The sequence below is a fragment of the Sander lucioperca genome, chromosome 2 (assembly GCF_008315115.2).
Source record: "Sander lucioperca isolate FBNREF2018 chromosome 2, SLUC_FBN_1.2, whole genome shotgun sequence".
Classification (NCBI taxonomy): domain Eukaryota; kingdom Metazoa; phylum Chordata; class Actinopteri; order Perciformes; family Percidae; genus Sander; species Sander lucioperca.
In genome coordinates, this window is record NC_050174.1 from 413,254 (window position 1) to 439,501 (window position 26,248).

At 39.6% G+C, this 26,248-nt stretch overlaps 1 protein-coding gene across 2 annotated transcripts in view; it reads right to left on the reverse strand.

Moving 5' to 3' along the window:
- Window positions 1-26,248, reverse strand: part of LOC116053920 (phosphatidylethanolamine-binding protein 4) — an 83,254-nt gene that overhangs the window by 35,667 nt on the left and 21,339 nt on the right. For both annotated transcript variants that reach the window (XM_035998922.1, XM_031305149.2), the window contains exon 4: window positions 12,255-12,353. In XM_035998922.1, the coding sequence (XP_035854815.1) occupies window positions 12,255-12,353 (99 nt within the window). The remainder of the gene's footprint in view (window positions 1-12,254; window positions 12,354-26,248) is intronic.

The following is a 26,248-nucleotide window of genomic DNA, read 5'->3' on the forward strand; positions in this document are numbered from 1 at the left end:
TCAAAGCTGGTTCGCCTCTTACTCCCGTTATTTCCTAACATGCAATGTTGCGTTTAAAAGGCTATGTTTTATACAGAGTCCGACGCAGTGCTTCACTCCACAGAAAACACTACGTTACATCACCTTCAGCAAACTTCACGGAGAACAATGAGGGCAAAACAGCATCACTGATCTGTTTTACCTAAATATTTATCTAAATATTATTTTCGGGGCTGTTCCTGATTAGTTACTTTCAAAAAACAGTAACTACCCTTCTGAAAAACAGTAACTAATCATTCGTTACTCTTTCAAACAACAGTAACTAATCAATAACTACCTATTTTTTTGTGTACCTTATTGTAAAGTGTTACCCTAACGCATATCACTTGATCATTTTTAACACAGTGGGCATGTGCGTGCCGTAAACAGGAAGCAGATTTTCTGACGTTACTCTACGGTTGAAAATCATGGATGTATAAGTTGAAAAATATTACTAAATATTCTCTGTTGCAGTAAAAACACAACAGAGAATTTGTAGCACGTTAGCATGTCGTTCACTACTGCGCCTGTTTGTAACCGGTAGGCTAACGACAACGTTTCAACGGACTTTAGCAGTTTAGATAACACACTCCTCGACTGTCCTGCTGTTACAGATGTGAACTGACCACAGTTTCCCCGTTCATGGACTCACGGCGGTGCGTCACTGCAGAATGAATAAAGGGGAAACACAATGGTTAATTGCTGGGGTTTTTTGGCATTAAAAAAACAAAAATTTTGGGCCTGTACAATTACAGGGGAAACACTGTTATGTATGATTGTTCCCTCGCTGCCTAAACAGCACTCACAGCTTCTGACAGGAAACCATCGCAGCTCACGTTCTTTATGCAGTGAAACCTCCTCAATCATCTCACCACGGCAACAACAGCAGGGAGGTCAGTTGTTAGAGAGATAGGAAGAGGCTTGGTAGGTTATCAGCTACAGTATTGTGTGTGTGTGTGTGTGTGTGTGTGTGTGTGTGTGTGTGTGTGTGTGTATGTGTGTGTGTGTGTGTGTGTGTGTGTGTGTGTGTGTGTGTGTGTGTGTGTGTGTGTGTGTGTGTGTGTGTGTTTTATGTGGACGGGGGATGGAGCTGACAATTGAGCGGAGGATTCTTATGTAATTTTCCCTTTAGGTGGCGGAGAACAGTGAGAGCAGCAGCCCACACTGAAGAAGAGCCTGTTTGTTAAATAGCTGCAAGTAAGATAAGATCAATAGTATTATTACAGGCTGTTTGTGCACAAGACCAGGGGAGGTCCACATGTAGCAGAGCGATGGGGACACAGCCACAGTGACAGCAAGTTCAGGTATCACCAGTTCCTGTTCTATTAGCTTTTTTAAAACTCTTTCACACATAAATCAGTTTGCTTTAAAGGGTAACTTCGTTTTTTTTTTTTAACTTGGACCCTATTTTCCAATGTTTTTGTGTCCAAGTGACTGATGAGAACAACAATCTCTGAAATTGGTCCAGTATTAAGCAAGACACAAGCTGCAATGTAGCGTTAATGTGCAATTGTGAATCTTTAATTTCCGTCCACTAAAAGTGCTGTTTTTGCCGCTGACAGGCTCAGATTATTATTCTAAGTGTCTGACAACATTATGGAAAGGATCCCTACAGAGATAGACCGTTTTGTTAAAGAGTAAGATCCTTTTAGTTTAACCAGAAATAGCCCCGAAATCGCTATCGCCAAACTCACCAGACTCTATTTAAATAATCAGTAAGTTTATCATCCTAAAACACACTTCATTCAAAGTGGACAGAAACAAAATAAAACCATCAAAAGCCGTCTTGGTTTGTCTTTCCACTGTTCCAACAATCACCACTCTGGTTTGGTTGAAATAAAGCCTTAATTCACCCATTTACATGTGATGATATGCTGGCTCTATACATGCTAAAAGTACTGATTATTTTAATAAAGTCTGGTGGGTTTGGTGATGGTGATTTCAGAGCCATTTCATGCTAAACAAAAAGGATTTTACTCTTTAACAAAAAGGTCTATCTCTGTAGGGATCCTTTCCATAATGTTGTCAGAGACATAGAATAATAATCTGAGCCTGTCAGCGGCAAAAAACAGAACTTTTAGTGGACACAAACTGACCACACACAAATACCACGAGTGTTTACATTGCAGCCTGTATCGGGGCTGCAGTGTTCTTGCTCAATACTGGACTAATTTCAAGCGTTTTTCCCATCAGTCACTTGGACACAAAAACATGGGAAAATAGGGTTTCCAGGTTGAAAAATACTGAAGTTATCTTTTAAACTCTTTCACACGTGCACACAAATCCACGCACGTAGATAGCACACACATGAAAGTGTACAACCTTAGAAAAAGTCAAAAAGCTAATAAGAATAAAAAAGAAAAAGCTGAGCTAAAGCCAAAAAACACTAGCATCCTAATGTGGCTGAAAGGCTGCGAGGAGAGTCTAATGAGGTTTAGTGAGGGAATGACTTCCACAAGCTGAACTCCATGAAGTACCACCTCTGACATTTGTCTGGCTGCAGCTGACAGCAGGATGAACACCGCTCTAAATGTTAAGCACCTCCAGCTGAGCCTACATGTTAAGGGCTATTGTTGACTTGTACCGAGGGAGGTTTTGGATAGTTATGAAAAAAGATGAATGACCCGCATGTAAACTTTGTCAGGGTCAAACTCATTCAAGCTGCAACATAAAATGCACAATACAAAATACCAGCTGTTTTCTGACTTCTTTACAATTTACATTTCTTTAAGTTCTGACATAACTCTTAGTCACATACTTTGCTTACTTCTCATATACGATTGACAACAATCTGTTTAAATTCTTTAAGGCACTTCACACAAAGAACATGTGCTTATGCTGTCAGTTTAAGTTTAAACGAGCAGAGTTTAGATTGGATAAAGTTGCTTCATATGACTTGGAGCCAGGAGGCACTTCTGTGTAAAAGTTTGTGAAACCATAAACAAGCAAACTGTTAACCTGGGTTATGAGCATGTTTAGCAACTTTGGAGAAAAAAAAAAAAAAAAAATCACATTAAAAAGGAAAATTGTTCAATTCCTTTGCGCCCACCCCCTTGTCATAAGATATGGATGTCCCGTAAGGTTATTTGTGTTTGCTGGGAAATGAAGTGCTCAACTGGATTAAAAACATACTGCATATGTTTGGAAATCTGTTTCCCTGGGCGTATGAGTGGAGTGAGCGAGCGTGAAGCAGCAGCTTGCGTCTCCTCCAAGAGAGAGGGCAGACACTCTCATCATTAGCTGGGCTACAATGTGCTCCTCTACCTGCTCCAATCTGCACAGCCAGGCTCCACTCTGACGCCAGACAGATGTTCCCAGCACGAGGTGCAAAGTACGGAGAGGGGAAACGAGAGTGAGCGGGAGAGAGGCAGAAGAATGGAAATATTCAACAGGGTACACAATAAGAGTTTAATTATGAATAATACCAATGGTTCTTTGTTCTCACGATGAAGCTAGCTATGGTTCGTCTGGCCTTTGGGAAATTGTTTTTGGCTTCCATATGGGGGCAGCTGTCTGTCAAAAAATAAACGCTTGAATCATAACATACCACAGTAGGGATAATTACAGGATAAAGAACAATGCAATTGTGTATGCTTATTTGCAATATTGGATAGGTATTTTCCTAAAACAAACTCTAAAGCTTTTGCAGAGGGTAGAAATTGAATTTCAGCAGTCAGTACAAATTTGACATCAAGTGTAACTTAACAGGATAAAGACATATACTCCAGTCACTCTAGTGTATATGCAGAAATAGGAATGGGACATGCTTGACTATAGGACTAATCTGGATGCACTTTTTGAGGATAATCTGAGTGTTGACCTGATCTTGTTATTAATGAAATTATGAAAGAAAATCTCCCAAAAACAAACTAATTAATGCTTGTTCCAAGTAACAAGTATTGTCTGTTCTGCTACAACCTTATATAGTGTATTCCTCTGTGACATGAACTATTGTTGTTCCAAAAAATATGAAATGCTAATAAAAGAGCTGTATCATGTCATTGGTTGACACAGTATTTGTTCATTATAATCAAATCTACACAAACAATACTGTTTTTTTGGGTCGTTTGGCCTGTTGAGGGGAGAGGTTGATAATGACAATGAGACAAAACAGCAGCAGTGTTTTCCTTTTTAGGGAAAAGCATTGAATGAAATGCAATGCTTTAAGGGGTTACACGCCTAATAGTTTGCAGTTAAAGGACATCTTGAGGTGTGGAGCAGACGATCTCTGCAGGCTGCAGAATTCACAAACACAAAGCCAGCTGGTCTGATACAGTCACAATACTTCACTGTTTGTATTTGCCTGACAGCAGCAGAACACAGGCTCTGTTCCACTTTTGGGAGCTGCTACAACAGAGATGGATGTGAAAGCATGCATGTCCCTCATGCATCATAATAATGAGCACAGCACACTGTGTGCTCAACTGTCCAACTGGCCTTCAATTAGCCAGCGAGAAGAAGTTAACAAACATATGATGGCTTCCAAACCAAGGACTGTATTGAAGTGAATGTGGAAATGAAGAACTGTACTGACTGAATGACCACAGCCTGAACACATCACGATGTATCATGAATCTCCTGTAGCTTTTCAATAAGAAAACTGCTATCCCAATCCAATCAAACCCTCGCCTTAATGCTTTTGCTTCTGGTGGATAGTAGTCTGGATCAACGGAAGTACATTTCCAGGATAAAGCCGGACGTCCGCTCTCTGTTTGTTGCCGTTCTCAAAATCCTTTCACTACGGGAAACTACAACAAACTTCGAACGTCAGCACACGCTGAAAATGTCAAGTTTTGAAGAATATTTGGATCATGCAACAAGTCAGGCCCGCTTGGTTCTTTCAGGGAATGATTGTAAAAATTTACAACGAATATGTTTAGGTCATTTCCTCTCTAACTGGGATGTTTTGGGACTGATTGGTGGGATTGCTGTGGACGAAGTACACATGGAGATACACTGGTAAAAGCTAATGAGGTTTAACCATGTATCCAGTTTATTTAAATATCTCACATTACTGTATTGTAACAGTTAACTTCAGTTAATATTGTATGCGGCGTTTTCTTTTGCAAGGTGCAAATGTTCCACCAAAACAAGTTCCTTCCTGAGACTATTTAGCAGAGCCACCGTCGCTGCGTCCGGAGTTTAGCGCCGCCCAAGACGACTGTGATTGGTTTAAAGAAATGCAAACAACCCAGAGTGTTTTTTCTCCTATCCCAGAATGCATCTGTGGTGTAGCCAGACCTTACTCCACAGCGCTGTGTATATAGAGCTGGCAATGCGAGACGACGTGAGGTAGATATATACATACTGTGTACATATTTGTTTTATAAAATCATTTTACAAATAAAATAATTTGAGGCACTTTTTGAAACACTCCTGAGGTCCATCAGGACCAAAACCTCAAAAACAAAAACAGTTTCTTCCCGACTGCAGTCGGCCTCATTAACAAGGCCCGGGTCCCCCACTGACACAGACTCTTAACCCCCCACACCCCTAGTCACTACACGTTACATTAACGAACATCTTGGACTATATACCTGACCATTTCACAAACTAAATCTCCTATTGTTAAACAGTTATATTGTACATATTTGATTTATGTAATCGTTTATTTTACATTTATTGGTTCTTTCATTTTTATTCTGTTCCTTTTAATATGTTTGTGTTTAAGTATGCACCATCCACCAAGGCCAAATTCCTTGTAAGTGTTAACTACTTGGCAATAAATCCTATTCTGATTCTGATGAACTTTCATAGAGACAAACCCTCAGCAGAGAAACTTCATAAGCCATCATAAAAAATAAGAAAAAATCCATGAAAACCTAAGGCTATACATCGCTATTTAAATGGGATTTTACAGCGATAATGAACACCTTGGCTTTTCTCAAAACAGCAAAGAGCTTTAGCTGGGGCGCTCTTTCGCAAGTTCATATTGCATCATGTTGACTCACAAACCGCCGAAAACTATAATGAGAGAATAAGTATTAACAAGTAAAAGTAAGACCCAGTGCTGCATTTATATAAGCTGCCTCTATTCAGATACTAATGATTCGCTTGTTACAGTAATTATCGCTGCGAGACCATACCGGAACATCTGCATTGATTTAGACTCTGGGAGAGCAGCGAGAGGGAGGGAGACGCTCACAATCTGGAATCCGACTTCGAGAGCTAGACAACAATCTGTTGATGGTTATTTTGGTAATTGTCCATAATTGATGTAAAACACAGTAGTGTGTTGCAGAAGATTTTAAATGACTGTTTGTGTAGCTCGAGGGGTCAGTGAAAATGGGCAGTTGCGATGGAAATGCACATACAGCATCTAATAATGCGAGTTCTCAAAGAAAGTGGACAGCTGGTGGGAGAAGACAAGACACCCAGCCACACAGTTTACACTTAACTGCTGTAACTGCTGCTAAATTGTTCTTCGCAGTGAAAAGCAATGATGTGATAAGTGATACAGCCAGTTAAATAAAAGATTTGACACCGAACATAAACATTAATATATGATTGTTTTACACGTCTAATTGGGCCGGTGTTAGAGCTTGGCGATATGGAGAAAATCAAACATCCCCATATTTTTGACCAAATACCTCAATATCGATATTGTGGCGATATTGTAATGTTGACAATTGGTGCTTTCACAAAATATGCACACAATGAGATTTCTGATAAATAATCATCAGTTATGTTGATATAATGCCTATGTGGGTAAAGGCAAATAATAGAACAGCTAGAACAGTCTGGTGTGTTCAGAAAATTACATCACTCTACTGTAATGCAGCCTTTAAAACCAGGAAAAGACAACACTTGTGAGTCATATCAGGATATTACGATATCCAAAATTTAAGGCGATATCTAGCCTCATATATCGATATCGATATAATACCAATATATTGCCCAGCCCTAGCCGGTATTGTGCATATTTGTACGTAAATGTGTGTTGATGCCTACATGGATGAACTTACTGTAAGTACAGTACTTACTAAGTTATTTATTGTACCATGTACATACAAGTGCCCAGCCCACTATGGGTGTAACGATACATCGATCTGGATTTAATGATCAATTATACAATATCATCAATGCAAGAAAGTAAGAAAAATATTGAAACATATCATCTTTAAGATGCGCCTTTTATTTTGAAATTCCCACTTCACATTTACTCTTATAAAAAAAATGGCTAGTTTGTCATTTAAATGTCTGGAAAGAGCTCTGTAATAAAATTGCCAAATCATATTTTAGTTGTTTTTTGTGAGTGGGTATAAATGTTACTGATTGTGTTAAATGGACATTAATGATGTCGTCTTATATCGAATCGAAATGAGATCGTATCGTGGCAGACTTTGTGATATCAGCAAATATTGTATCATTGTCCGAAGAATCAATATATCATGTCGTGATGAAAATGATTTACACCCCTACAGTCCACACAGACTTACTGCCTACAAAGCCAGAAATGTCGTAGTTACAAATTAAGTTGATTATTTATTGTTGCAAAGTAATCAGTCATTACACCCTCTGTACACAGTCACTCTGAAAACCTTTTATCTTTGGCTCTTCTCTGGTAGCTCTCCGTCTTTTTAGGGCAGATTTGTACATATATACAGTACAAGACCATAAATTACCAATACACCTGCCTGTTTTTGTAGCTAATGCTAAATTCTGCTTCACGTAAGGCTCCACACTGTAGTTGTGGATGAATATTATAAAGTAGGGCTGTGCAAATAATCAAATTGATTGCGAATGTGACTCCTAAGGATCACAAAAACAATGTAATTGGGAAAAAATTATTACGATTATTTTGCACATTACGTTTTGCAAGTAAACTCTTATTTTGTCTTGGGTTCTTAAGGGGAATTCAAAAAGTTCAACGGTAAAAGTATTAACCCTCTGAGCCCGGGCTGGTCGTATACGACAAAAAACGGCATCTCTGATTCATAACTTAAACATTTAATAACCATAATGAGTAGAAACATACCGTTTCATGCAGTTAAGAGCTAACACTTGCGCCGTTCGGCTGATGTCTTTGGCATCTTCGTAGCCCTTACAGAAGGTTTTGTAGCCAGCCTAGAAATCCAGAGTTTTTAGAAGTCTTTGTGCAATAAATCCAAACTGTTACATCCAAGATTAAGGGAAATTTCACAGTTCAATGTGTTTTCACTGTTGATTTGTTTCACTGTCTTTTTAGGTTCAATAAATGCAACATCTTTCCAAAAGTCAATGAGTGATCGTGTTAAATAATTGTGATTTCAATATTGACCAAAATAATTGTGATTATGATTTGATGAGCCTAAACTAACTGTAAGTATGTGAGACACTGTACAAACACTCTCTCTGTGTTTAAAAAAGGGCTTTGGCATGGCTGACACACAGTGAGGAGAGCACATCTGTTGATAAGTGAAGAGCTAGCTACATAATTCCGCTCAAAGCAAGGTGAGTGATGAGTCCGTAATACACAGGGTAGTCCAGCGTGTCCTTGTTCTGTTGCCATCGCTTCTCTAATGAGACCTCGGCTGGAAGAATCAGTGGAAATCTACGCCGCCGTGTTGCTCAGCCCAGCCTGACCTCACTTCACTCTCGGCTGAATTAAGGAAATCTTTTACCTTCTTAGCTGTGGCGATGGATAAAGAATACACACTAATTATGGAAACGTCTACAAACTAGGGCAAGACTGCATGACCTTGGACTAATGAATATACATATGAAAAGAATATGGCTGCTGCAGCTCATGCTGTTTGACGAGCGGGGGTCAAAACACTGATCCGTTTGACATTTGAAATCACGACCCCTGACTTAAACTAAAGAAACTCCTTTGCTTTACAAATAATCTAGCATCAAAACACATTGCCAGAAATAGCTATTTAAATGCCAAACATGTTATTGTACAGTAATTCACTCTCTTGACTCCAAAAAAAAACAAAAATTACAGAGAACGAATGAAGCATTTCTCAATCATTGCTCACTAGTTAAGTCTTTTTATTGAATTGTATAAGTATAACATATACATTAGCTAGTTGTCTTGAAAAAGCCTAGGAGAAGAGAAGAAAAAGCTCTTTACCGAGATGATCTGTAGATATTTGTTTGTTTGTACTGTTTTTTTTTTTTTTTTGTCATTCATGTATTTCTCCACATGATTTGTACATGCGAGACCGGAAGATGTCTGTCTGAATAGTGGTGTCTTGTAATTCCATATGGGATGTGCCAAATGTTTGGCATGACACAGAAATAAAACTAATTAACTAACTAAATATATTAGGGGTGTCCTGATTTTGATTTTAAATCGAAAAACGATTGAAATGAGTTTTCGATTTCAAACCGAAAAACAATAGATTTCGACTATCAAAATTCAAAGAACAATCAATTCAATTTAATTGTATTTACAGATTGAGTAGGTCTAGACCACACTGTATAATTTACTCTTAATTTATAATAATTTTTTTAGGAAGAAACCTCGGGCAGGCCCAGGCTCTTGGTAGGCGGTGTCTGACAGTGCCGGTTGGGGGTGTGATGAACAGTGGCAATAATAGTCACAATAAAGATAATGGAACTATGACTAGAAATAGTAGTTGTAGTAGTTCATGGCGTAGCAAGGCACTGCCGGGCGTAGCTGGGCGATTAGTATGCATATTGAAAAAAACAAAACTGAGGTTGTGTGATTTCACCCAGCAGTGTAATATACATATACATATATAGATTTTGTCAACTAATCAATTAGTTAATTTAATCGACAGACCTGTAAAACTGACAAAGAATCATACAAAAACAGCAATTAATATTTTGTGTTTACCAGAGATGTGCTCATAATTTTCTTGTGAATAAATTAAGCATGAAAAAACATTAAAAAAACGACTAATCGACTCAAGAAATCTTAGTTGACTAAGACCAAAACTAATCCACAAAAGAGGGGACGGCCCTATTTTATATGCTGTAATTCATAAATTGACCTACATTGCCGTCAAAATCACAATTGCCCTGAAACAAAATCCAACACACTCACATCGACATTTGAAAAAAAAATAAAAAAAGTGTGTGATGTCACCCAGCCACCCTGGTCAATTAAACACCTCCCACTACAGGTTGGCATCACTCAAAAGGCTCATTAACCCTTCTGACCAACCACCAGTCGCAATCAAAAAAACATCCCGTCACATTGGCCAATCCTTACATGGGCAACGCAGGTCAACTCCCACACAAGTGACAGGAAATTGAATTGCTGGAGAGAACGTGGTCTGTCTGAGCACTTGAAAGACATTTGTTTATTCACAGCTGGTCACACGGCCAGACAGACTTCATGGGCTTAAAAAGTAAGAAGCAAAGGTGATGCCTAATGCAATTTCACAAAGTGGAAATTACTTGTTTCTTTGTACATCACTGATATATGCGAGTGATATGAGGTAAATATTCCTACAGGCAAGCAGGAATGCGGTTGCATAAATCATCTCTAAAGCCGAGCACCGATGAGCTGAATCACAAAATTCTCAATGCATGAAAAGGTTTACTAAAATATATATATCCCAGATACATCACATTTGGATCTATGAATCAATGTGGCATTTACTTTAGTGTGCAACTACGCCTTACAAAACGAAACGGGAGCAGTGATACATCGCCGAAGCGTCTTTGTGTGGTTGTTTTTTCAGACCACTAGTCTTAATCTACTGGGTTGATCTCGCGGTTCCCGCGGGATTATAAAATATCTGCAAACCTCCAAATATTTGAGGCAATCAACAACTCAACACGCATTTGGCGTTGGGATGCAAGAATGTGAAAACACACAAACGAACGGATAAAAAGGAGTGAAATATGAAGAGAAATAAGGGGATCGGAGCGGTGCCCATTTCGGGGGTGTAAAATATGGAGAAGTGTGGATCATTGGGGGAGCTGCTCTGCCTGGGGGAACAGATGAAGGGAGGACACTCTGCCAAGATCTCTCCACTGGAGGGGGAGCTGAGGGACTGGAGCTCTATGGGAGAAAGAGTGTGCGCCTCGCATGCTGCTCTCCTCAATCTCAGTCTCACACGCCTGCATTGACACGTCCCAGGCTCTCTGCAGCGGAGGGAAATTGCTGCTGACAGGGCCTTGCAAACTTTCACAGCCATTTAGAAAGACTTACTCCCACACTTTTGTCACAGGCATTTATTGCACAAGATACATGATATGAAAAATTTACATTTCTTGAACTTGGCATCCTTTTTTTTAACCAAGTTAGGCTTAAAAAAACCATTCATAATTTTTCAGCCCTGCGATCGGCCCCGGTGCAAATGTAAACACACGACACGCCAAGTGAGACCCCGAGATTATGAAAATGCACAATATTCAAAGAAAAAAAATCCAAACGCTACTTCGTAAATTTGTAACATATGAGCTCCTAAATGTGGTCTGTGTCACCATCACCCAAACACACAAGGCTGTTTTTAAGTGAGAGCAGAGGTTATTGCAGACTTACTGTATATCCCTTTCCCACTGGCCAAACATTCCACCTACACCCGCTAGATCTGGCTTGTGGGAAAGGTTACAATCGGCATTCACTCCCGGGACAAATTACTCTGCAGTAGGCACCGGTATTATTCGGCTCCAGCTCCGATCAGCAACAATGAAAACAGGACACCCAGGTAAAGTAGATACGCTAATTTTTCGGCCCTTTTCCAGCGCAAAGCTGTAACACGTGTCGGCTCCGTTGGTGACCTTTGTCATCTCGACCACAAATTCCGTCCGTCTCCGTCCACGCAGCGCTCGAACATCAAATTAGTCGGTACCGAATTTTGAAAGAGAGACTTAATAAGTAACAGATATGAAAAAGGAGTAACAACCGTAACATTTTCACTGGCCTTCATGTTGCTTTCTACTGTTTACTAACCCTGTGTTGTAAGAGTAACATATCTCTTTAGAGGAAAAGCAGAGCCAGTGTGTGTGTGCGTGTGTGTGTGTGTGTGTGTGTGTGTATGTGTGTATGTGTGTGTGTGTGTGGTGTGGTGTCTGTGGAGTGTGTGGTAGAGCGAGTGACGGTGAACGGTGAAACGGCGAAAGTTTATGAGCGAAGATATCAAGTGAATGTACAGCAGAGTTTGCAGTTCTGTGCACTGTATCGGAAAGCTGTAGCAGGAAAAGTTAACAACACCTGTTTTCTGGCAATGGGAAAGGAGTCTATCGCCTATTTTTTAGCAGGTTTACAGCTGTTTAAGAGACCAGCATATACACGCAAATGTTGGTGGAAAAAGGGTGTTACTGTACTGTACCTGCACGTCCACGACCAGCCAGTGCCTCCAGTAAGCAGCCGTTGGTTGGGCACGGCTTGGAGCATCTGGATCAACCATCACCAGAACATACATCTGATTCTGCAGAACAGAAGGGGATTCATATATCATTACTTTTAATACAGACAAAGCTTAAGCTTTACTACAGTACCACACACATTGTGATTGGCCCCAAAGGCAGCTCCTGTAACAGCGGTACCTGATCTTTCGCTTTCTAAATGTGCCGTTTGTGCATCACAATGCTCAAGGCTCGAAAGCCATCTCTGCAGCTTACAACAGATGATTTAAATACTTTAAAACCAAATGCTTCACTTTACTTTCTTAACTTTTTCTACCTTAAAATGCAGCAACGTGTAGGGCTGCTCCATTATGGGGAAAAAAAATCATAATCACGATTATTTTGGTCAATATTGAAAAGATTTGGAAAGATGTTGCAATTATGGAATAAAAAAAAAAAAAAAAAAAAATCAACAGTGAAAACACCTTGAACTGCGACATTTCCTTTAATACTTGTTCCCGTTTTAACTTTTTGAATTCCCCTTTAGAACACACGACAAAATAAGAGTTTACTTGCAAAATGTAATGTGCAAAATAATTGTTTTTCTCGATTACATTGTTTTTGTGAGCCGAAATCTTAATTGTGATTAAAATTTGATTAATTACACAGCCCTAGCAACTTGTGAATATTATTTTATTCATTTTGTGTTACATAGTTATTCGATTTCTCGACTGAGTACACAAAGCAGACAAACACAGTTCATACTCGAAGGTTGGGTTTGCCTTTTGTTGGTTTGACACATGATTTTAACAGTCTTACTTCAGCTGTCAAGGCCAAAATGTTGCTTAGAAAACAAAGTATTACATGACTATATTGTTGTAAAAAACATGAAATAAAACTGTTAATAATAAAAAGGCAACAATATATATGAGATTATGTTCTGTTGTCATGCCAATCACTGACTGCAGTACACTCTTATAGCTGTCTCTTCTCTGTTATTCCTTAAACTTAATATCATTACTGTGACATCAATAAAAATGACAACATTTTGGATCTGATACCAAATCCTCTCGTTAACATATTCACAGTAACTTTCTGCCACTTACACAGTATCTTTGTACCCCTCAATCTGTCAATACATAAAGTGAGAGAAAAAGCATCTTAACTAACACTTGATCACAGTTATTGGACGTTGACTTGGCGGCCTAACTGCCGGAAAATTTTCATTCTGTCTGTCCCTAAAAGTTAGAGAATTATGAGAGCAGATTGAATTATTGCGAGAGCACATTTGTCATCCCTGGTCCTGCGCCCAAAATCTGCCAGACCATATGATGGGCTTTTTTTATTTTGTTCACTTCCTCTACAAACAGAGACATTAATCAGGGCTGTTTCAATGTTTCAATCCACGATGTCCTTTTTACTATATATGTACTTTCAACTGAAGCGAGACCATAATGATATTGGCGTTAAGTATATCAAACAGATGTGTTTCTTACAATCTTACACTGACTGCCAAACAACGCTGTCTGTCTGTGCAGCAGTGAAACACTTCACAGAATCAAATGCTCGTAAACATAAACCCTAAATGCCTGTTTGTTGTTTCCTATCAAGACATTCTTAAAAGGCCTCTGAAAATTATCGTAAGCCGATGTACTTGAACGAGATAAAGAGGTAGTCATGTATTTTTCTGCAGATGCTCATTTTCAGAAGGATTCTCTGCCTACCTGACAAGCAGTAATAAGCGTAAACAACTAAGCCTAATAATAGGATAATACTGTAGTCTCAGCGATAGTGCCTGCAGGTAACATCCAGACACACCGGCAACAATAGAGCCTCCTCCACAGCCTGTCAAAAGTGACTCTATATCAGTGACCCCCCCGGGCAGCTTACCAACCATGACCTGTTGCCTTCTCAAGAGTTGTAATCCTCATTTGTACATGTTCGCTACCAGGCAAAAAAAAAACACTGTGATAATGTAGTTACACTAATATTTAAGTCAGACCCTGATGCATTGAGAAATAGCATGGTTTCAAACAACACAGATGCACACACACACACACACACACACACACACACACACACACACACACACACACACACACACACACACACACAATTTAAGCATTTAAATTAAAAATGACCTCCAGTCACAATTATCATTGAAAGAAATAGCACGTTATCGGTTATTTCACGAAAGTTACTATGGATGGAAAGTACACTGGATGGGGCAGGCTTAGTTCTCCTAAAGACAAATTTAGAACAACATTAAGAACATTTCACGATTTCCAAGTAAAACAACTAAAAAACAGCGCCTGTTTATGGTGGCCTGGGCACCAGATTTCAATTATTTCTGCGCATATTTAGTCTCTACCTGTAAGAATCTGGCTGGTCCAGCTGGCACAAGCAGCAAATAATACAAGAGGCTCCCTCCGTGCTTGCACTTCACACATTGTGGCATGTACCCCTCTCTCTTACAAGGACACTTTTTTCTTCTCCATCTGTCAAAATCCACATTAATTACGCACAGATATGTGTGAAAGACTCCAGGGAAAAACAGATGCATATTCTGCCATCTGAAATAATTTATCAGGGCTCGAACAAACTAAATGTATATCAAAACATGTTTTAACACGGCTAATTCTCATGGCTGGATACTGGAAGGAACACAGTTTCCAAAAATACGTTATCAGTATTACCCACTAATACTATACTAAGAAGGAAACGTTACATTTGAGCCCTGATGATAATTTGAAACTCTCATTTTCTATATTTTGGAGGACACACAAAGCTATTGTTTATTATTATTATTTATTAGTAAAGAATTCCACTTGTTTTAATGGTTCTGTGTTTAATAAAGCAATATTACGCCAAAGCCCTTAGACATAACTGAAGTGCCTATAATATGACGTTAAATCACACCCTCTAGTGTAATATTGCAATTATACAACGGTTACCAACAATATTAAAGTTATAATCAAACTGTATTCATATTGTGAGGCAGTTCGAAATAAAAAAAGCAACAGAGATGATTTTTAGTCCCTCCCTGTTTAGTCAGCTAGCTAACATAAGCTAACGTTAGCTCTGTAGGGATCATGGGAACTCTGAATAACAGACTAAATTCTGAGCATATAAACACAAAAGTGCTTTGCAAGCTCAGTCTCGTTATAACTAAGACATCTGACGAAAAATAATATTTTTCCCTCGACAGATTTAGCTCCTGTACGTCCACGAACTTCACATGTAGCAGCTGTTTTTAACATAGTGCCGAGTCATCGGCACAGCTGATGTGATCCAAACATTTCCAGTAACCGTTAACTCCAGAAGGTTGTAAAAAAATGTTTTTGATTAATAACTTTATATAAATAAGTTGGAGAGTTTCTGTGTGTTCCGCTGTTTTTCCTGATTTATTTAATGAAAAAAAATGTTTTAAAACGGTTTTTGACTCAACTCTGTAATGTCGACATGGAAATGGCGGAGTATTTAGTAGTATTTCATTATTTAGTGATGAGCCTGGTGTGCTGTCATGCTGATTTGAGCACGTTCTAAATGTCTAGTTGAACATTCAGATTGGCTGGTCGGATCTGCTTGTTTCATAATCTTTTTTATCTAGTTTAATGTAAATTATTGTAAAAGAGATGAGAGGTCAGCTGCCCACTCTGTTATACTCAGTAATGGTGTCTAAATGACTTTGAAAATGCCAGAATAATCTGAGAGCTCAGAGCAGAAGTGAAATCTGGGTAGGTGTCGTCCACAGACCACAGAGCATCATCGGGCCTTATACAGGCTGGAGGTGGGGGGAGATTGAGCCTGCTTTCTCTTGAGATTAACCTCCCACGTCCTGCTGTGATCACAGCAAAACGGCCCAATGGGACCACACCTCGGACCGCCAGGCAGCTGGAATAAACCCTGCAGCCGACGTCTGGGCGTCTCTGTCACGGCTACTGGTCAGGGGCAGAGAGGAAAGGGGAACAGGGAGGTACTTTTGATCAGTGATATGTATAGAGTTTGAGTCACTCATTGAGAAGGTTTACATGCACACTAATATTCCAAATATGACAATATTGCGAAATTGATACAGGTCATGTAAACAGCATTTTCTGTTTGGATATTACGAAGAAGGCCTTTTTCCGAATATAGAATTTTTTGATTAAAGGTACACTGCGTAGGAATTTCTCCCATCTAGCGGTGAAATTGTATTTTGCATTCAAACGAATAGTGCTCTCTAGCACCTCCCTTTTTAAAATGCGTGTTGCAACTACGGTAGCTGTTATGTACCAAGAAGCTATGACATGTCTTCCAATTTTCGGTGACGAGGATTCCTTCTCCTGTGGCTCGGCGTAAGTATGAGCCTCCGTTATGAACTAAAATGCAGTGCAGGCTATCAAATTTGCCGGGGCGGTGACAAGCGCCTCTCACTGATCTCCTTCTCCGTCTCAGCTGGTTTCAGTCACGTGACGCTGGCTCTGAACGAAAACGCGTTGTGGATTAGCTAGACAGGTAGGCTAGTGCTCTATGTCCCTCTCAGCGATTAGAGTTTTTCAAAATGGCGAAACAACATGGACTTGCCCATCCAATGTAAATACAGATAAGAAATTCTTCGCTTGTGAAGATAAGTCAGATCTTTGGCAGAGGTCATTTTATACCAATGAGGACATATTTATGAATGAAGACATTGATTTTAACTAATAAAATACTTAAAACACTACACAGTGTACCTTTAAGACATGTGGGATATACCGGTACTATTCTGGGTTTTAGAAGTATTCTTAGGACATGTATATATGGCATTCGGAATCTGCATCTCAATCAGGGTTTTTACTGCAGTTTGTGACAGTTTACGGCCTCTTGCCTGTTTATGGCTTACGGTCAGCTCTGTGCGGCTTCTGTGGTTACTGTACACAAACGAAACTAGCCAACGGTTTGCAAGGCTGCGGTAGAGATGCACGGCCAAAAGAAAAGAAGGAGAAACACAGCTACTTTTAAACATTATCAAAGACTTGGGTATCAACAGGTTTTTGGATATGCACAAAAATCGCAACGCCATTTTTTAAACCTATTTTGCACTGCTGGATGTAAACAAGAATATTAGTGGAATATTCACTTTCATTAGCCATGTAAACAGCTTAGTCGGAAAATTGACTTTTTTGGAATAAGGGCAAAAACCGGAATATTATGTTCATGTAAGCGTAGTCACTGAATACTTGAACTAAATACCTCTTCATGATTATATATCATGGATATGCAGGTGTAGTTTTTCTATTCTTTTTTAAATAGATATTGTTGTATTTTCAAAAGATGACATGAAACTCCCACTCCATGCCAATAGCATCGAGGAGATTGAGCCTGCTTTCTCTTGGGATTAACCTCCCACTTCCTGCTGTGATCACAGCAAAACGGCCCAATGGGACCACACCTCGGACCGCCAGGCGGCTGCAGCCGACGTCTGGGCATCTTTGTCACGGCTACGTGTCAGGGGCAGAGAGGAAAGGGGAAGGTGCTTTCTTCAGTGACATCTATAGATTTTTGAGCAGGGAGTCACCTAAATCCATGAACTCAATACCTCTGTATGATTATTTATCATGGTTTACAGGTGTAGTTATTTTTTTTAAATACATTTTTTTTTTATTGTTATATTTTCAAGAGATGACATGAAACTCCCACTCCATGCCAAAAGCATCGAGGAGATACACTATTTGCAAAACAGAAGACGTTGGGAGAACAAAGGCAGAGGAATACCAGTGTCTCTGAGGATGTAAACTACTGGCTTACCTTTGAGTGAACTCTGCTGGGGATGAGAATCAGAGAGATGTCTAATCGCTGCTCTCGTAGAGCTGCCTGGGCTATCGAGCCCAGCTCTGCTAACTGATGACACCACGAAGGGCGAGAATAAGTTAGTGAAGAGGGAAGGAGGGAGGGAGGGGGGGAGGAGAGGCCCCTCTGTGAGTTTACAAGTTCATGCTTTATCCCTGACCCAATACCAAACAGTGTCATCCGTGCAGCTGCCTATTAATATACCCATTGCTTTATCCTCCGTGTTCTTCATCTCCTTCAGCCTCGGCGCACAGAACCCGCAACGTTTCATTAAATGGTCAACTGCGCTCACTGCTCCACCCGGGCCAAATCAACGCATCGATCTCAAATCCCTGTTTAAGTAGTAAAAATACTTGAACTCGTTTGGTAATTAACAGGTATCTGTGTTGTGATTAAGACACGGCGGTGGCTTAACAACCATCGACTGCGGCTTAGAACAAGGTTGAAAGATCGATCTGTAAATATAGAAAAACAGAAACTCTAAAAACACGACTGTAGAAGTACATTTTTCAGATGATGAATAATAATTTCATTGTTTTAAAGTATTTATAAAAGATTTAAAATTGAACTTAATGTACAATCTAGTATCATGTGAATTCATAGAACAAAGATGTGTGGACTTTTTAACTAACGACAAAATAATAAGGTCTCATTTCGGAGGCAGGACAGCAGTGAGAGAGGCAGAAAGAGCAAGTGATGGGGAAGGGTAACAGTGGAGCCACTGTCAGGGTCAGAAAAGGAGGGTCGTCCATTGGAGGGGAGGTCAAGGGTCAGCCAGACAGCCGTAATTGAATCCTGACGAGAGAGTGTGGGGGGGCGTAGACCCAAAAATGAGATGGAGATAGAAGGGGGGAGGGGAGGGCTGTGGCACTCACCTAGAGGTCACCATCCTTACAGGTGAGGAGGCCCTCGTTGGTCAGTAATAACAGTCGCCCCCCCCACCTGTCATCTGCAGAAGCTTTGAAAGCTCATTGTTCCTCACTGCAAGCAGCATTATAAAACCTCCTTCACAGGAAGTCATGAAGGGCAGATCGGTAATCTGCCACAGAGGAACCGGGTGAGAAAGAAACTGTGCATTTTGGGGGAATCGTGTCATTATTCTAGTGTTATGATTACGGAGACATGAATTAGGGCTGGATATCGCCACTGATTTCCTGAATCGATTCCGATTCACAAGGCTCCGATTTGATTGCAGATTCAATTCTATGTTGCTTTGATTAGGGATATGTCAGTTACAATACCAATTTAGCTTGGATATGAGAGGTACTCAGAGAACGTATGCTGTACATTGTACAAGGAACCCTCTAACCTGCTGCATTATTAAACATATTAATGTTGTCGTTAATAATTGACCCCAAAGCAGTTACACAGAGACAGAAAAAATTGTACAAGTGCAAGTGAAAATAGCTGTGCCAGTGGCCGGGTTGGATCAGTGGGTAGAGCAGGTGCACATATAGTGAGAGGTTCATACCTCGAAGCAGAGGTCCACGGTTCGAATCTGCTCTGTGACAATTTCTTGCATGTCTTCTACCTCTCTCTCTCAACTAGCTGTCCTGTCAAAATAAGAGGTGGAAAAAAATAATCTTTAAAATAAATAAAAAATAGCCGTGCCAGTTTTGTTTAAATGTTATTTAGCTTGACATGGGTTCTTAGATTGTCTAGTTTCATATGATACTAATATCTTCACTCTACAATAAACTACAAAACTCACATCATTTCAATGTATTTCTCAATGAAAATAAGAATAATCCAAAAATGATCATTCTCTCCAGTACTGTAAATCATATCGCAATTGCAATATCAGTCAAAATAATCGCAATAAGAAACGTTTCTCATATCGTCCCACCTCCTCTCCTTCGATTTTGACCCAAAAAATGTGTCTCCGCCCAACTTTATGCAAAGTGCGATAATAAATCATTGGAATGTCCCTTTAAGATGGTATATGAAAGAAAAATAATTGTAAAAGTTTTGTTAGTATAGCCACTTTATGTCTTAGATATTGTAAATCAGCAGAGAACGCGGTAACATTTATTATAGCAAATTTTTTTGGGGCATTTTGGGCCTTCATTTTTATAGGACAGCTGAAGACATGAAAGGGGGGAGAGAGAGAGGGGAATGACACGCAGCAAAGGGCCGCAGGTCGGAGTCGAACCCACGGCCGCTGTGTCCAGGAGTAAACCTCCCTATGTGGACGCACGCTCTACCCAGGTACCCTTACATTTATTATTAAACTCCATAACACATCATCTCGGTGCTTCCTGCCACTTTAGTGCAACTTGAGTGCTACTGATGCTTCTAAGACTATTATGCAAGACGATTTGGGCCGGTAACAACTACAGTTACTGGTTTAACACTCAGATTGATTATTGACACTTATAAATTATATGCAAAGAGAATGCCAATACTCCTCAGTGTGTTCTTAAGCGCCTCACACAGTGCGAGCTGCTCACTACCTCCAAACCAGCCTATTTTTAACTCAGCCTCACTCCCACACAGGAGTGGAGTGTGAAGTGGCTTATAAATCCACACTTGGAGGAGCCACATGGTCAAAGGAAAGTCACATGTGGATACAAACGCATATTCTAGGCCCAAAGAAAACACAGCTACTAGATCCCCGCTGGGTAGCCAAACAGAGAAGTGAGGCAGCGGTTCAAGGGGAATCACAGAGGACTATAAAACAAAAGTTTACATAATTACATAATCACTTTTTTCAGTTTGAACATAAAAACATGGATTACAATGCTACATTTTAATCAAATATACACATCACTAGGGCTGTAACTAATGATTATTTTCATAGTCGATTAATCTGTCGATTATTTTCTCGATTAGTTGTTTGATCTATAAAAATGTCAAAACATGGTGAAAAATGTGGATCAGTGTTTCCCAAAGCCTAAGAGGACGTCCTCAAATGTCTTGTTTTGTCCAAAACTCAAAGATATTCAGTTTACTGTCACAGAGGAGAGAAGAAACTAGAAGATATTCACATTTAAGAAGCTGACATCAGAGAAATCTTATTTTCTTTAATAAAAAAATGACTCAAACGATTAATCGATTATCAAAATAGTTGGCGATTAATTTAATAGTTGACAACTAATCGATTCATCGATTCATCGTTGCACCTCTACACATCACAGAAAGTAAGATGTGACAAGGAAATATTTTTTATAGCCTATAGTAGGGCTGCAACTATTGGTTATTTTTTATTGTCAATTAATCTGTTGATTATTTTCTCGATTAATCGATTAGTTGTTTGGTCTATAAAAAATGTCGATCAGCAATTACCAAAGCCCAAGATGACGTCCTAAAAAGACCTGCAAAGATTAATCAATTAGTTGTCAACTATTAAATTAATCGCCAACTATTTTTCATAATCGATTAATCGGTTTGAGTCATTTTTTTATGAAAATAAAGTAAAACTTCTGTGATTCCAGCTTGTTAAATGTGAATATTTTCTAGTTTCTTCACTCCTCTGTGACAGTAAACTGAATATCTTTCACAAGACATTTGAGGACGTCATTTTGGCCTTTAGGAAACACTGATCGACCATTTTCTGACATTTTATAGACCAAACAACTAATTGATTGATTGAGAAAAAAATCTACAGATTATCAGATACGAAAATAATCGTTAATTGCAGCCCTAGTCCTTAAATGTCTTGTTTTGTCCACAACTCAAAGATATTTAGTTTACTGTCACAGAGGAGAGAAAAAAAACAGAAAATATTCACATTTAAGAAGCTGCAATCAGAGAATTTTTAAATCTTGTTCATAAAAAATGACTCAAACCGATTATCAAAATAGTTGGCGAATAATTTAATAGTTGACAACTAATCGATTTATCTTTGCAGCTCTAGCCTACAGTATATATTCTGCACAATATCAATATACTGTAAATATTCTCTGTCTGTGTGTAACATGCAAATTCTTGAAACATCCATTACCTTGGCCAATAAAGCCACAAATGATTCACTCTCCCATAAAACTGTAGACGTGTTTGTATGCAGCCTGTCCTGAACTCTGTTTGCAAAGCCTTGTACTTTCGTGGTGCAGTTTGGAACAGCTACGAAGCCATAGCTAACAGAGAGATGGTTCACAGTCTGATTGAAGCTTGAGGGGGGTGAAGGAATTAGTAGCAGCCTAGGGAGCCATTTCTGCATTTCTCTCAACATTGAAGACCTCTTTCACCGCGCCATGCTTGCGAACACAGCCGTGCTCATGTTAAGCTTATTAGTCACCCTGGATGCGATCTTGCTAGCTGAGGCTTTCAACACTTTCTAGTGGTGGCTTTACACACATACACCTACTCACTGCCATGAAAGCATTTCTGCAAATGCACATGCTCAAACACAGTAACTACCACTAACAGGTACTCAGAAGTAGCATGCAGCCAGGCTAAATGAGGCGAGAGGGAAATATTTTTGTCATGTAGTTTGGCTGCTAAGAACACAACACAGTCAAATTACAGCACTGGACTCATATCCATAATTACTCTGTCAAGCATGTCAAACACTGAGAGTCATAGATCTGCTTGCACCACCAAGTGCAGCCTATAAAAGTTTATGGTGAGCACATTCTAATTACTTCACCAGGATTTGGGAATCTAAATAAACTATTTGATTCTAAAAGTACTAAGGGAATAATTTGGAAAATAAAGAGAAATAATTAATATGGATCTATTGGGAATAGCGGATGCTTTGGTTAGTGGACTGTATGTGCAACTGAAAACAGAAGGTGACATGAGATTTAAAAGCTGTAAACACCTAAAGCTCAAATTGAACATGTGTTCAAACAAATTAACTATCTGGGTCATTACATTTAATTTTGGCAGCTATTTTATTCATGTGGAAACCAATTGTTCCATTTTTGAGTGAGAAGAGTGAAAGCTTGAGCTACATTATCAGTCTGGTTTATTTTAAAGGGTAATTTGTTTTTTTTTGTTTTGTTTTTTTCAACCTGGGCCCTATTTTAGTCTCTATCTAAGTGACTAATGTGAACAAAAATCTTTGAAATTGGTCCAGTATTGAGCGAGAACGTTGTTACCAGCAACCGTGAACCGGGCTGCAATATAACCTACAGGGCAAATCGTCAATTTCCGTCCACTAAAAGTTCTGTTTTTGCCGCTGACAGGCTCAGATTATTATTATTATCATTAAGTGTCTGACAACATTATGGAAAGGATCCCTACAGAGATAGACCTTTTAGTTAAAGAGTAAGATTTTTTTGTTCAACGTGAAACAGCCCCGAAATCACCATCGTCAAAGTCGACGTAAACAAATAAAACCATCAAAAGCCGCCTTGTTTCGTCTTTCCACTGGTCCAACAATTACCACTCTGGAAATAAACCCTTAATTCACTCATTTACATGTGAAAGTATGCAGGCTCTATACGCGCTAAAAGTAGTGATTATTTACATGGAGTCTGGTGGGTTTTATGATGGTGATTTCGGGGCTGTTTCTGTGTTAAACAAAAAAAATCTTACTCTTTAACTAAAAGGTCTATCTCTGTAGGGATCCTTTCCATAATGTTGTCAGACACTTAGAATAATAATCTGAGCCTGTCAGTTGCAATAACAGCACTTTTAGTGGACAGAAATTGACGATGCGCAATTGCCCATTAACGTTACACTGCAGCTTGTTTCCCCAGTGGTCTTGCTTAATACTCGACCAATTTCAAAGATTGTTGTTCCCATCAGTCATTTGGACACAAAAACATGGGAAAATAAATCCAGGTTGAAAAAAAACAAAGTTACCCTTTAATAAAAGAATTATTGCTATTTTTGCATCTACTTTGACACTTAGTGCCACATTTTTAAGGACTGTCTATAATATAATATCTGAAAGGCTTACAACAGTTACACTTCATGGAGAACCATCATGCAGCAAACACACTTCTGAAGACGATGGGATAAATGCTGCCATGACGGGAGCTTAGTTGTAAGCACTCTGACACTCATTCCTATTTGGCCATCGGAGCTGTTAAAGGTGTCAGGCCTGTTCACAGGCACTGTGTGTCTCACCAGCCAAGATGGCTTCCACATTTTTTCTATCATGATTAATTATGGTTTCTGATGGTAGTACAGTGAGAAAGTGTAAATTATTCCCACATTTCCTTGTGCCCTCCGTTCAGTCACTGTTGTGTAGGAAGATGCTATTGACGCCATCTATGGATGGCGACCAAAAGGCTTCTACATGGGGTGGCAAACTCTAGTGCCTATTAAGGGGTGGAATTTGCGGTGGTGGGGGGGTTGCTTGGCGTGTGGGCTGAACCTAGTCAAGACTGCCAGTTGACAGGGCCAGATTTTCCAGTATGGAAGAGTCTTGTTTCAGTGGGCGAAGCTGGGTGTTGGGAGACTGGGAGAGAGGACTGCCCAGGGCTTGGAAGCTCGAAAGAGAATATTTCAAACAGACAAGCACCGTCTGTGTTCCAGTGTCACCAGCCCACCCGTCTGACAATCAGGGCTATGTCATCGCACGGGCTCTGAGTAATTCACGGAGCACTCTCATCACCTTAGAAGATGTGGCAATCTCAGACGTCAGAGCAGTCAGAGGGCCCAGCAGCAGAAAAAGTGTGAAACGATACACAGCACAGAGTGTGGAAGACAAAAAAGAACAGCTAAAATGTTCACCTGCAGGCAAAACATTAAGAGCATGAACAGCAAAGCTTGGAGAAATGCAACCACAATACTGCGTTTTGATTTTGAATCCTTAGCAACAATGTGTCCTCAAAAACACATGCTTTGCACGCAGCACTGAAAATCCTTAGTTTTGGAGAACTGGCTGGAATAAAATAATTCGTCTGACAGATCATTTTGTGTATGTTGATATATTTAGCGCTGTCAGAGGGGACATCACGGAGAATGGCACTTATATCACAATGCACAAACTGTTATCACAGGAGGTACAGGTTTATGGTTCAAGGGCTCGTCCATTCAAAGAGAACAAGCTCAGCCTCTCTGCCTGACATACTGATAAAGACAGCACAAATAAAACAGCTCCACAGCTCCATCTTTGCCTCTCCCCAAGGGAATAATATATCACCCATCTGAATGTGGCACATATTGAATCATTTCCAGCGTTGATGATTCATTTGAATAAATCAGCCTTTTTTATTTTTGCCAACTTGAACTGATACTGAAATAAGAAAAAACCGAGTCACATTGTTAGATGTGAGGAAGGACAGGTGTTAAAGTGCTCTATAGGACTGGTAATCCTAATCCCCTTTCAAGCAACAATTAATGACTACAGCAATAATCTTCGCATATATGTTGTTGCAATTCCTTTTTGACTGTCAACCATAACCTGCCTAACTCACATACACCAAATCCAGGGGGATATGTCGCTGCAGGCTGATAGGATCTTATCCTGGATTTGCATAGATAAATGCACAGCAATAATTCAAGTAGCACTCGGGACAGACGTAGTTTTGACCTGAGATATGTCTTCAATCTGACCATACGCTATTGACAAGACCTGCTCTCAGGAGCTTAATTTTCATACACAGTTGATCCACAGAAAGAGGTCCACTTGTTATCTGCATTTGTTCTTAACAGATATCAAATATTTCAGGGAAAGAACATTTAATATGGAAGCTTTTCTGAAACAAAAAAAACGTTCAATGCCTTCTGCAAAAAGCTACGGATGCACAGGATCAGCCTATCGGCAAATTTGAAAAATCAGCAGCTTGTGCAATGAAAGGGTTACATCCACATTCAAGCTAAGAGACATACTCTAACATACACAGACACAAATCCTGTTGAGCTGAGCCGAGCAGAGATACCCTACCAGCCCTCCAAGGCACAATTAGGATTTCACGGGGGGAAGAAATCTACATTCCTGCACACATGAAAAAAAGTCCTTTCTCCCTCTCCACAACAATATCAACTTTTTACTCAAGGAAAAACCTGAAGCACCACTCGATAGGATTTGGACAAAGAAATAAAAAAACAAAGCCAGAAAAAAAAAAAATCTAAATTTAAGCTGCAGTTGTTAAAGAAAAAATATTATGGTTGAGGAAAATCCAGTCCTAAGCCTCCCAGTTCCAATCAATTTCTCCTATTCTCTGTGATATGAAAAGAAGCAACCACTCATAGTTTGTTTGAAGTGCTTGACTGCATAGAGCTGTGCTGCGTTCAAAAAACACTTTGTATGGACAGCCTCAGTGTATGA